Source organism: Carya illinoinensis, chromosome 3, assembly GCF_018687715.1.
Source record: "Carya illinoinensis cultivar Pawnee chromosome 3, C.illinoinensisPawnee_v1, whole genome shotgun sequence".
In the NCBI taxonomy this organism is placed as follows: Eukaryota; Viridiplantae; Streptophyta; class Magnoliopsida; order Fagales; family Juglandaceae; genus Carya; species Carya illinoinensis.
The window spans coordinates 43,109,878-43,123,125 of NC_056754.1; the positions used below are offsets into that span (position 1 = coordinate 43,109,878).

At 29.6% G+C, this 13,248-nt stretch overlaps 1 protein-coding gene across 1 annotated transcript; it reads right to left on the reverse strand.

The window, feature by feature from the left end:
* Positions 1 to 3,979: 3,979 nt before the first annotated feature.
* Positions 3,980 to 5,591, reverse strand: LOC122304299 (myb-related protein 330-like). The gene is made up of 3 exons (XM_043116480.1): positions 5,377 to 5,591; positions 5,130 to 5,259; positions 3,980 to 5,037 (listed from the first exon to the last, which is right to left on the reverse strand). Exons 1-3 carry the CDS (start codon positions 5,507 to 5,509, stop codon positions 4,209 to 4,211), a joined length of 1,092 nt encoding a protein of 363 aa, XP_042972414.1. The 5' UTR covers positions 5,510 to 5,591; the 3' UTR covers positions 3,980 to 4,208.
* Between the last annotated feature and the right edge of the window lie 7,657 nt (positions 5,592 to 13,248).

Sequence of the window (13,248 nt, forward strand, 5' to 3'; positions counted from 1 at the left end):
CTGTTACAAGTTGAAAATAAATACAATGAGGTTTATTTGAAAAAAAAAAAGAAAAAAAGGTATATGTTCCATAAAAATAGTAATAATTACGCACATAATTAATGGGCATAGTTTTTCACAAGATTCTTTATACATTATCAAAATATTATTGTATTTATATTATTTTTTCAAAAAAAACATATGTATTATAACATAAAATGTAATATTATATTATCATTAAAAATTTTAATTTTATAACATAAAATTAATATAACATAAAATTTTAGTTTTAAACATGAATATTTGATCATATATTATTAATATAAACTCTATATATATTAAGGATAAACAAATTTTATAGCATAATAAATTATAATATATTCATTTTAATAAATTCATTTCTATACATTTGATTATATACACTCATATAAAAAGTATATATAACCATCATCTTATCATTAACATATATGTAACCAAGAATATTATTACTAACATATATAATCAAATATATAAATAAGTTAGACACTAACCTATTATCGTTAGCATATTATAACTAACATACATAATCAAATATTATACATATCACTATATGGTATTATTATTATATATATATACACACATATATATACTAATGCTAGTATTATTAGCAATCCACTATGTATCACAATATCATTATATATAATATAGTTATACTAATTATATAATCTATTAATACTATACTAAAATTAGAAAACCCAGATCAAAATGGATCGAAACCGATAAAACTAGAATTGTATTAGTTTAGAATTGTTATATATTGGGTGAGTATCAGTTGTTCGAATCTTAAAATCAATATTATAATATTCTAGCTCAGTTTTCGAACATGTGCAAAACTAAATCCAATTATCTGACCAGTTACATCTTTATTTAAAAATATATGTTTTTTTAAAAATACTATCACCTGGGACCATGGACCCAGTAGCATTATCTATATATATCTCGTGTTTGTTCGTCTATATATATAGATATATATATATACACACGAAACGTCTGCATCACGTGTTTGCTGGTGTGAGGTACCTACCCAATTTTTTTCATCGATACAATTCTATCCCCTCTTAAAAATTTACTAAAATAATTATATATATATATATATATATACAGTTCTTCTACTTAGTCCTGCTTTACCTATGTACTAATGTGAGTGTTCTATCTTTTTACTTTTTTCATTTTTTTTCCTCAATACATAGATGTGTGATGTAGTGTGTGTATATATACACAGGCACTCGTGGGTGTACCTGACATAGTAATTTGAATAAAAAATAAAAAATAAAAAAGTCATTAATTTATTTGTCTAGAAAAAAGAAAATACAAGGTTAAATAAAGGCAAAAAATCAAGATTAAAAAAATCTAAACTTCAGCAAAGTATGAATATTGGTCTGCATCTATATTAGATTATCTATTTATTTTCTATATAACAATAAAATATTATTGATTTAATTTTTTTTATTTTTATCACATTTTATAGTTCTACTAATTAAAATATTAATAATAATTACATTCCAATTAAATTAATAATTAATGTTTTATATTCAGTGTTTTAAGTTTTTCTTAGTTAAATTTATTTAAAGTTAAATTTTACAATGAGAATGCTCTAAAGTGTTTCTGTTCTAAAAAGTAAAATCATTTTAATTTTTTAATTTAAAAAAATTAAAACAAAAAAAAGAAAAATGAGTATATTGTCTTATCAAGAAAAATATGAAAAAGAGACATCAATTTATATACACCACGAGGCTATTAATGACCTTTTGGTTATACAAGATTCTTTATTAAATTTTACAAAGAAACTACACGTTAAATAGGGTCTTAACTCTTAAAGATCTTTTGGTAAAACATGACTATTCATTAAATTCTAATAAAATATGACTTAACAGACTTAACGAAATTAACAAAAAAATAAGTTAACAGAAAAATAATAAAAATTACTGTTCATAATTTTTCTATATATGCATGTTCTCACGAGTCACCAGTAGATCAGTTGTCACATGCATGCACATCTTCTGTATACGTACGTACAAATCAAAACTTGTTAGCTAATTATGTCTATGCATGTTTACTAGATGATCATCACGTGTATGTCTGGCTTTCTAAGTTAGCCGGACTCGATAAGTAGCCTATACCAATGCCTTTGCCTATGCATTCAATTAAATAATCTCCTAGCTGTTAATTATATTTTGAATTAAAAACCGCATCTCTTTTCTCCTTTTGACTGAAATGTGGGTTAATTAATATAAAAATAATATAACTACTGTGGGTCCCGATGGATGACTTTCACAGCTATTTCATTATTATGATTTATAAATAAATAATTATTATTTATAAATTATTCACTACTATTTATATATTGATCTAAAATATATTTGGTAGCATCGCTGAACTTAAATTGATAGATGCAATACTTATATATATATATATGTATGTATAAAAGCGAGAAACCTTATTATAATATCTCATCAATTGGTCATAGTTTTATATATAACCTACATAGAAATCTCACCATGATCAACTTATAATCATAATCTACTACTTGAATTTATGACTTTTACGTCGACATCGATGGCAGGTAAAGTGTAAATAAACCCTAGATCTGGATCTTTGAAATATTATATATATATATATATAATAATATAGTTTATACCAATATCTTGCAAGATTTGGCAGTTTGTGTCAATGAAGGCTATCATTGCAATCAACGTAACCCATGAATTGACAGGTTGCCAATATTTTGTATTAAACAAAGAGAAGCTTAGATCCCATGATCTGCACATACAATGAATCAATTGACCTCGATCATCTCAATATATACTGTGGCCTGATGCACAGCGCGCGCGCGGGCATTACTATGATCAGGCTATGCATGAAATTAAGACACGTCGTTAGTTAGCTAGAGTGATCATCATCAGCTACATATCAGCTTTGTCGTATTTTACATACCGTGATTACGTTAGTTGTCCAGTCGTTTCAAAAAGAAAATTATTTTTTTTCATATTAATTACGCATTTATTTATTTATTTAAAATAATTATACGACTACAAATATTATTTTTAATATATGTCCCGTGGATCCATTAAAATTATAATCCTTTTTTTGACTTAATTTCCGGATTAATTATTAAGTACTAATTAATATCTTAGACATATTTGTTTGCTTAATTTTCTTATGGGAGGACGTTTAATTTATTTGTTACTCATTATCCCCGTAAGTCAAGACACATCACATTTATTTTTATTTATTTTTAATTTTTTAAAATTTTATTCTTTTTAAATTAATTGAACTATTCTACTCATTATTCATACATAATATATTTATTAAGAGAAAAAAAAATAAAATATTATGTATAATGTGGTCATCATCATGTGAAGATGATGATCAGTAGAATTTATTTATTTATTTTAATTTAATTATAATGAAGATCATGTAACCAAATCAGGATCACCCAGCATTATTATCTATTGATCTGTCGACAATATATAGATTTATGTTTTCTGAGCAAGCTTAATTTAATTATTCTGATGTAGCAAGCAGTTTTTTGGCTTAATAACTTCACGTAGTTCGACCAAATTAAGATTCTTATTCTTACTCCTAAAAAAGAAAAAATTTAAGATTCTTATTCCACTATATAATATATATATATATGTATAGGCCAGACATGTTTTTTAATTACGTACGTCAAGAGGCAATATCCTCCTTATATTAATCTGCCAGCTTCTAATTTATAACTAAAAATTTTGTTAAATGAAAAGTAACCCGGCCTGGAGATAGGCACAAAGGAAAACTACAATATCGATCAGGTCGAAGGTGATCACCAGCACGAGAACTACGTGCAGTACTAGTAGAAGAGATATCTGAAGAGTATTCCGACAAACCAGAAAACGCAGGGAATAATTAATTACCATCATTTGGACGTTCGTGTATTTATTTGAATAGCAAGCTGTTGAAAATATTATTAGTACAATCACCGTATAAAAATCCATTGGAAATCTTGCATTATTGTTATATAATTACACATAGAGCCGGCTGGTCAACAATACAATGTCACACAAAATCACATCACGTACAGCCACTATTTTATTAGTTTCAAGTACATTTGGACTTGAATTATTCATTCCATCTCTGCCTAGCTAGACATGCATACCTACTTTTTATTTTTATTTTTTTATAATAGTCCAGATCACCAGAATTAAGTCAAATTATTCTTCAAACCATTCCCCACCAGAATTAAGAAGTGATGAGAAAGAGTACTGGCGATTTGGAGCCACATAATTCATGGTTTGAACACAATTGCTTGTCTTCCAATCTTGCAGCATATCCCGATGATCATCAGAGTACTGCATTAGAGGTGGCTGGTCTGCAGAAACTGGCGATAAATCATTACTGTTATCGTCACTATAATTGAAATCACAAACATTTGAGAAGTCTGAGTTGAGAAGATCCGATAAGCAAATATCCCCCACGTTGAAATTCATCCCCAAATCCGACGACTGATTATTATTATGATCTCCTGATCCTGTAGTAGTACTAGTAACAAGTGATAATAACTCATCAAATGTACCAGATAATTCCTTGGGCTTGTTTATGGAATGATGTTCATGACCATCCATCGGGACCAATCCTACCCCGATCACGTTGGTCTCCAAATTTTCTTTACACTTGTTTGGCTGTGGGGTCTGAATAAGCTTAGAGCTGCACCGGAATGCTTTGGTCCGGATCACATGGGAGTTCGTGCAGGTTTTCGATATTGGTGATGATGGTAAGGTACTTGTGTCAATGGAGGACATCAGGTTGATCGTTGGTGGATTAAAATTGTTTTCATCAGTATAACCTGCAGAAAGCATAGGAGGCGTTGAAACTGTGGGTGGCGGAAAATTGTTTTCATCTGAATGCCCTGAAAGCTTTGGAGGAATCGAAACGGTAGTACTGATTTGCTGGTTTTGAACTTTTTTTCCCAGGTTGGTGTTCCAGTAGTTTTTTATTTCATTGTCTGTTCGGCCCGGAAGCCTACCAGCAATTAGAGACCATCTATAAACACCGCAAAAAGATATAGATTTAGCTGCCTGATTAACTTTTACATCGTTAAATACATTAGCGTTTTATTAGTAGAGATTCAAAACCTGTTTCCCAAAAGTTTGTGGAGCCTAACGATGAGTTCTTCTTCATCCGGTGATATGTTACCTCTCTTGATATCTGGTCTCAGGTAATTCAACCATCGAAGCCTGCAGCTCTTCCCACATCTTTTCAGACCTGCTTCAAACCATGCATGTAACGTTTCTTTCTTACTTAAAAGTAATAAATATTAAACAAACAATAATTAAAGTTGGGAATCGAATCTCTCTTCGTTTAAATATAGATAATCAGTACCTGCATTTTTGGGAAGGTTTCTCCATTTGCCTTCACCATGGATTCTAATGTACTCTATGAGAATATCATCTTCTTGAGATGTCCAAGCACCCTTGTTCAAGCCCTCCTTAGCACAACAAGGGCTTCTCCCCATTTGGCACTGTGTCTCAATCTGATCTCGATACCGATCGATGTGCTGTTTCCGCCTTTTAATTGAATGTTACTTATGGTCTAGAGGGAGCGAGCAATGGTGCTTATATAGCGGGTTTTTTGCCGTATAATTAACTAGCGTTTATGTTTTTGTGAATAAAAAATTATATAAGAAACAACACTGCATGTGTCTCGTGGTCATGTGGGCCCTTTGTCTTATTTAAAATCAACGTGGATGCCCGAAATATATATTTCTATCGCAAATAATTTACGTGTCTCCTGGTCACGTGGTCCTACTTCATATTCAAACGAAACAAGGCAAATAGTACATCTTTTGAAGCAAATCCCAGTCGAAAAAATTAAAATAGAAAAAAAAAAAAAAAAAAAGAAAAAAAAAAAAAAGGAAGAAGAACAATTATCGGAGGGCCTGCTTTCGGAAACATGCTCACTGAGAGACAGGCTTTTATAAGTGCAAATTAAATAAGTAGTAGGCTACTCAAGACAAGGTGATGTAACTTTCGAGAAATGATATTTGTAATTGTGGTTGTGTAAGTACAGTCATTTTGAAAAAAGTGAATTAATATGGGACTTATATGAAAAAAAAATTTTTTTATTCATTTCGTACAACCGTTTACATCTCGCTTGTATTTGCCGATTGTATATAGCAGTTCTGTGTAACCTTTTTCAATTTAATATGGTCCTTCCCTATACATGAATAAATTAAGAAATTGCATGCTGATACTGCATATTCATGCAAGAGATGCATTATTCAAGATGGCGAGAATTTACAGTATTATAAATATAAATATATGCATCTATATTTTCCTGAGAAGACAGAATATGGGATCGAGGAGCTTAGGTAGCTATGGAGAAAAAGTGTAGAACATAAATATCCGTACTCACCAGCCATCCTTTAATTATTGCGTCTTATCTCCAACTAACATTCTCACAGATGATTGAAAGTTTGTTGTAGAACACATGAAGGCCAGCTAGGACCTCCCTGATCTCCCCTAGGTCCGGTCCATTTTTCCTTCAAATTAATAAGAAATATGTGGGAAGAGCGTGTGATGAGAGATCAGGTACTTAGTAGCCACATCTTTAAAGAAATGTCATTGAAATAAAACTATCAATACATATGCATGCCTGCAGCTCTATGACCCATTCTGAACTCTTTTGGACCATCTGCTAGCTTCTCCATCGTCGTTATATAGCGATGTTGAGCTTTTGTTTCTCTATTTTGGATCCTAAAGTGATGTTGCGCTTCTCCATGTTCACCAACATGCAGAAAGAACGTAAAAAGAAAAAACAAAAAGGACCCTTAATGGACAGAACATATTATAGCGGTCCCCTGTGACTGACTACCACAAAGATGCTTTTACCGAACTAGATTTTTGGTTGCAAACAGAGTGACTTTTTTACTACCCAAAACCTGGTCCGGAAGAGCTTACGTAGTGAATTTATATTAAGAGGCAAGTGATTAAAAGAAACCATGTGCAGTGTCCACAAGCGATAATGTTTAAGATTTCAAAAGTTAAACAAGTGAAAAATGGTTGAAATGCCATTTATATTCGCGTGGGAGTCTTAAAACTTAATAACGTGTCATCTCGTGAAATGGTGAAAGTATCACTTGTTCATACTTCGAGGCTGCTTAAAATTAATGCTCTACTAGTCTTAAAAAACTATTGGATGGTCCAGAGTCACAGGATGAAGTGATACTCACATCTTATTACAATATGTCGAGACAATAAAACTGTTTACATATATAAGAACCACATTTTAATAACATACCATCTTGTGCTGAGATGAAAATACCCCGCTAAGGTTAATCTTGTTTAAAAATCTTCCTATCCAGCTTATTACAATAACTCTACCCATCTATCGTTTCACATGATTCGATCTCCTAGCTATTTGTTTCTTGGAAAATGATATATAGTATGACTATTAAATATGTTCATTCATGTATTTTGTTTTATTAATGAATTTATATTTTTTTTTTATTTTTTCTTAACAGTTAAGAATGTTTAAAAAATAAATAAATAAGAAAAAACTTATTCGGACTGATATGTACTTTTGGCAAGCACATTTGATATAGAGCAATGCTACACAACCTCCCAACCTCCACAAACCATATATTTTTTTCAAATTTTCAAATTTTTTTATTTTTTAATTTATTTTTTGAGTTTATTCTTCTTAAATTAATTCAATTCATCTATTCATTATTCATATATTAAATATTTGATAAAAGAAAAAATAATAAAAATTAAAAAAAATGTAGTATGTAGAGGTTATATGAATAGTAAGAGGTTGTGTAATCATAATTTTTGATTTTTTTTTTTCTAAGCAAGCTTGTATAGATATTATAAATGAATATTACAAAACTATCCAGGTGGATCCTTTCCACTGTCAATAAGCAAAATACTGTAAGGAATAAAATCTACTGGAATGCTATCAAACAAAGAGTTTGTAGCTGCCCATTGCGCAACTGAGTGTGCAAGTTGATTTTGTGATCGGTCAATTTTGTTATAGCTCCATCCGGGATGGGAATGTAAGGAATTTGCAATGTCATCCGAGATGGTGGATATTTGTCAGACCACTTCCGTTTTAGAGATAGAAGAGATAACCAACTGAGAGTCTCCAACTAGAGAGGTTAATGGATAGTTGATAGATTCTGCCATCTTGAAAGCCAATTTTTCCGCTAGAGCCTCTGCCAAAACGGGGAGAGTAGTGGGCTTTTCCTCAGTCCAAATTTAAATGATTTCCCCTTTTGAGTTTCTGCTTACTACTGAGACCAAAGAGAAGGAGTTGCTAGCTAACCGCTGCATCAAAAGATATACAAATTTGGTTTGTAGAAAGATTCTTCCATTTTTCCTCCCTTCTGGTGCTAATCTTTTCTTTCTAGGCCCATAGATTTTCTTCATAAGAAGAATTTAGCTGCTGTGAAATCTTTTGGAGAGAAAAATCTTTTTGGTTGTGAACCAAGTCATTTCGTAGCCTCCAAATAAAATCTAAAATTAGCCCTGCAAAAATTTTGAAGGGATGTTCTTCCTGTGAAGTTAGGGCCAGTTTAAGCATGGGGTTTAAGATGAAATGTAGCCAATCCTTCATTGAAGTTATGCCCAAGGAGGTGAGATTCAATGGTCATTTGCTCTAACTCCAAAGTATTCTAGATATGGGGCATTCTATAAAAAGGTGAAGCAGGGTCTCCTCTTTTTCATCACATAGACCACAATTTATGGAGATTAATTTTGGGATAAAGCGTTTGATGCACTCTCTTGTGGGTAGAATATCCCAAATAATTTTCCGTAAGAAGAGTTTATGCCAATCTTGGATTTGGAGGCTCCAAATTTTTCTCCATTGAATATCAGGAATTGCTTCCGTGAGAGGGAGAGCCAGATTGAAAGCAATGTGGTGGGCAGTCTTAATAGTGAAAAATACATTGTGCTTTGGTCCAAATGAGGCTATTCGGCCCTTGGTTGAAATGAGGTAAATAGATTTTTAGGATTTCATTGATGCTATCCTGTTGAAAAAGAGAGGTTAAGATAGGAATATTCTAGGATCCGGTGGCTTGAATAATCAACTCTGAAACTGTTAGAGTGGTCGAGATTTCCAATGAAAGGTCAAGAGTAGTAGGCTTGAAATCTTCTAAAGTTGGGATCCAGGGTTCTAGCCAATCTCTAATAGACAGACCATTTGTAATTTTGAAACACATACATTTTTCCAGTAACGGTCTTGTCTTGAGTAAACCCTTCCAGAATGGTGAATCTGTGACTTTTGGGGCTGCTTTTTCAAATACACTTTGTTTCAGATATTTTTTTGATAAGAGCTTTTGCCAGATACTGGTATTTGTTTTGCAAATTTCTCATCCTGCCTTTACTAGCAGAGCTACATTCATATTTTTCATCAGGCGTAAGTCCAATCCACCTTCTTTTTTTGGTTGGCATATGGATTTCCAAGATTTCATGTAGACCTTATGCTTTTGGTCTTCCCCACCAGAAATTTCAAAAGCTAGCGTTCAATATTTTACAGATGGATTTTGGAAGCATGTGAATTGACATCTGGTAAGTGGGAATGACGCTTGCTACTGTATTGATGAGCATAGTTCTTCCCGCTTGAGAGAACTTGGAATTAAATGACAAATAAAGGAGGATTTAAAACTTTGACATTACTTATTTTCAAAGGGCAAAACTCGCCACAAGAATATTTAATATGGCAACCTTTTTACTTAGCATAAACATTCTTATTTGGGTGGAACGAAATTATTTAGAATATGTGCTTATATGAAATAAATATTAAGGTTGAAGATCAGGTGCGTGTAGGGTTATATTACTTACATATATATTTTATTTATTGTGCGAGTATTGCCGTCTTCAAGTATTTATAGAATATCCATCTATGCATAACTTTCCCTATATATGTATCCAAAAGAATCGAAGATACGTTAATGTATTGATGAAATGAAGTAATTAAACCTTGATTCTATGGATACATTATTCTATAGTAATATGTATGAGTAATATATCTAGGATGTAAAAATTTTGCCCATTCTTTTTTTAAAAAATATAATATTTTATTATTATATTTAATTTTTTTTAAAAATAAATACACAATAATATCTTTTCTCTATATAAATTTATCGTGTAATATTATACACTATATTCTTATTCTATTTTTATCATGTTAAGTAAAATATAATTCATTTATTATTGTTGAATGAAAAAAAATATTTAATAAATAATTATTTTATAATAATAAATATATCACATCATATTTAATAAAATAAAAATAAAATTACAGTACATTATATAAAATTTTTGAAATCTGTCGTATCTCTCAAATATCTGCGGTAACTTCTAATAAGTTGTTGGGAAACAGGTGAGAAGCAGTTCGGAGAAAGCCTCAAGTGGCCGGTAGGTAAACTCAAAGAATGCATGCCGTTCTTAGTCATTGAGTGGTAGATGACAACTCACAATGAATGACTGCGACGTTTGCGGTGATCTTTCCCTCCCGTTAGAATCAAGGAAAATGATACAATAACACCTCATTTACAATTCTTGTACAACCTTCGAAAATTATACATCTAGCCGGAAGGAGTAAATAGGCCAAAAAAAGAAAATACCAATTAAATGAACACGCCCTGCACCAGCAGCAGAGGACCAGTGGGGCGACTAGAGTACTCGTACGTAATTGATTGATTGAAAATTTCTAATTTTAAATAAAAGTTTAAATATTATTTTTTAATATTATTTATATTTAAAAATTTAAAAAAATTAAACTAAAAATTTTAAAAATTAAATAATTTATTATATTTATATAAAAAATTTCTATGAAATATCTGTCCTAATACTCAATATAATAGTGAAGTACCTAAATAATTTTTTAATTTCTATTTAAAAAATTAATTTATATATATATTTAATATTTATTTATTTTTAAAATAATTATATAATATTTAAATACGCTACCACAATAAATATCATTTCACAATTATTAAAACGGAATCCAAATGGTCCAAATCATTTCAAGCAAATTCAGCCAAACTTTTAAAGAAAAATGATAAACTTACATTCCATTGACAACTAGTATAAAACAACCTAAAAAAATAATATTATTTTAAATTTTATTTTAACTTTAGTTATAATTATATGTGTTTAAATATAATAAAAAATATTATTATATTTAAAATTATTTATAAATTATAAATAAATTAGTGGTATCTCATTACTTAATTTTAAAATTTCCACGTCAACCATAAGTTCACGTCGTGTACCTTTCCATCACTCTTTAGCTCATCATAAATGTCGTATTATTGTTTGTCGTTAACTTGTCATTGTTCTATACTGTAGTACTAGCTTTGCAGCAGGCCAGCGAGCAAAAACAATCATTTAGGGTACTTTTTCGGTGTGAGAGCTACGAATCATGACGAGTTGGATTACGGCGAATAATAGACCCTAGCGTTTATTTTTATTTTTTCTTTTTTAACAATTTGAAAAGTTATAACACAAAAATTTTTGTATCATTTTACGTAATTATATTTTAAAATAAGTAATATATATAGATTTTATTTTTCATCTCATACTACATATTTTATATATTTTAATATTATTTTTTATAATTTTTATATTTTATTTTATTTTTATTAAATTAATTAAATTATTTTACTTATCATCCATAGACATATGTTATAAGAAAAACAAAAATAAATATAATATATCATATATATATATAATAAGCAAAATTATTCCTATAAGTATATATACACACGTCAGGAAGGACACAATGTGCACTACATATATGCCCAATTTAAAAAAGAAAATAATACTAAATCGTAAATGAGAAGGTAAATATAAAAATTATAGAAATAAATTTAGAGGTATCAAGATATAAAATTTAAAGATAACGAATTTAAATTGAGAAATAAATAATATTATATTCACATAATTGTACAAAATTATTCAATAATTGTCTTTATATATTTTTTACTTGCCACTTGAACTCTCCTCGTCTCGTAAATTTTTTACTTGTCACATCAACCTTTCTCGTCTCGTGTATAAATTAAAAGAAGGCCCGCAAGTAATGGCGGAGCCATGTTGGAGCAGGGCGGGGAGGGGGGAGGCAGCCTCCTTACAAATTTGAAAAAAAAGTGTTAAATTTTTTGATGTAAAAAAATAATATTAATTTATCATCTATTGGCCCATTCTATAAAAATTATTTTAACCCCTCCATAAAATTTAATCTAATATAAAAATGAAATAATTAAAACACATCTCATATAAAATAAAATACATAATTTTTATTATAAATAAAAAAAATTCTAACTATAACTAGTAGTATTTCTAACCTCTTTCCATTGTCTATATTGAAAGAGAAATAGTTAAGAAGTTTGATTTAGATTCAATACTTCATTATTTTGTTTGTTTAAAATAATGTAAGTTACAATTTTAGACGCTCTGTATTTATTTTGTTTAATATATTTGTATGAATGTTTTTATATCATTTCAATAATATATTGTTCTTGACATTCAAATATTTTTTTAATATATAAGTTGTATTAAATGTATTTTTCTTAATTGTAAATCTTCATGTCAGATTATTATATATCGTAAAAAAAAATATATAAAAGTAGAACAAAAAATATTTTAAGTATAGTGTTTTAGTTTTATTTGGCTCCCCTAGAATAAATTTCTTGCTCCACCACTGACCACAAGTGAAGGCTAAAAAAATTGTTTGGCTCAACAGCTCAATTATCATTTTTTATTTTACAAAAAATTTAAAAGCCTTTTATATTAAGAAAAATGCTTCAGCCACCGAGAGGTGGTCTTGAGACATTTTTCTGATTTTATTTATTTATTTTTACTTTAATCACAATGTATTTTTTTATGATGTTGTGAATTTTTTAAAAAAATTTAAGGATATGAAAAAAGAGTAATGATACATATAGTTATGAAATACGTAAATGCTATAGAGTTACTTTGAAAAAGTAGTAGGGTCCACTATTAAAAAATTAATTGTTCTTTCATGTGAGTCCAGTATTTGTTGCCTTTTTTCAAAATAAGTGCGTCGCGCTTGCGCACTAATGATTGCAATTAATAAATTATTGGAAGTAATATTAATCTTTAAAAAATATCACTTTTGGAAAAATATAGTGTTCTACACTTTTATGGTTTTCTCTTCAACACAGTCGAGAGTCGTCGGTTTCTCTTCAATGCGGTGGTTTTCTAAATGTGGTGGTTTCTCTTCTACCCC

What these genes read in the sequence shown, in the direction of transcription:
- LOC122304299 (XM_043116480.1), bottom strand. Translation starts at nt 5,509, where the DNA reads ATGGGGAGAAGCCCTTGTTGTGCTAAGGAGGGCTTGAACAAGGGTGCT. An exon ending in AAACCTTCCCAAAAATGCAG is followed by an intron (nt 5,260 to 5,376) that starts GTACTGATTATC and finishes GGTTTGAAGCAG; the next exon opens with GTCTGAAAAGATGTGGGAAG. An exon ending in CACAAACTTTTGGGAAACAG is followed by an intron (nt 5,038 to 5,129) that starts GTTTTGAATCTC and finishes CGGTGTTTATAG; the next exon opens with ATGGTCTCTAATTGCTGGTA.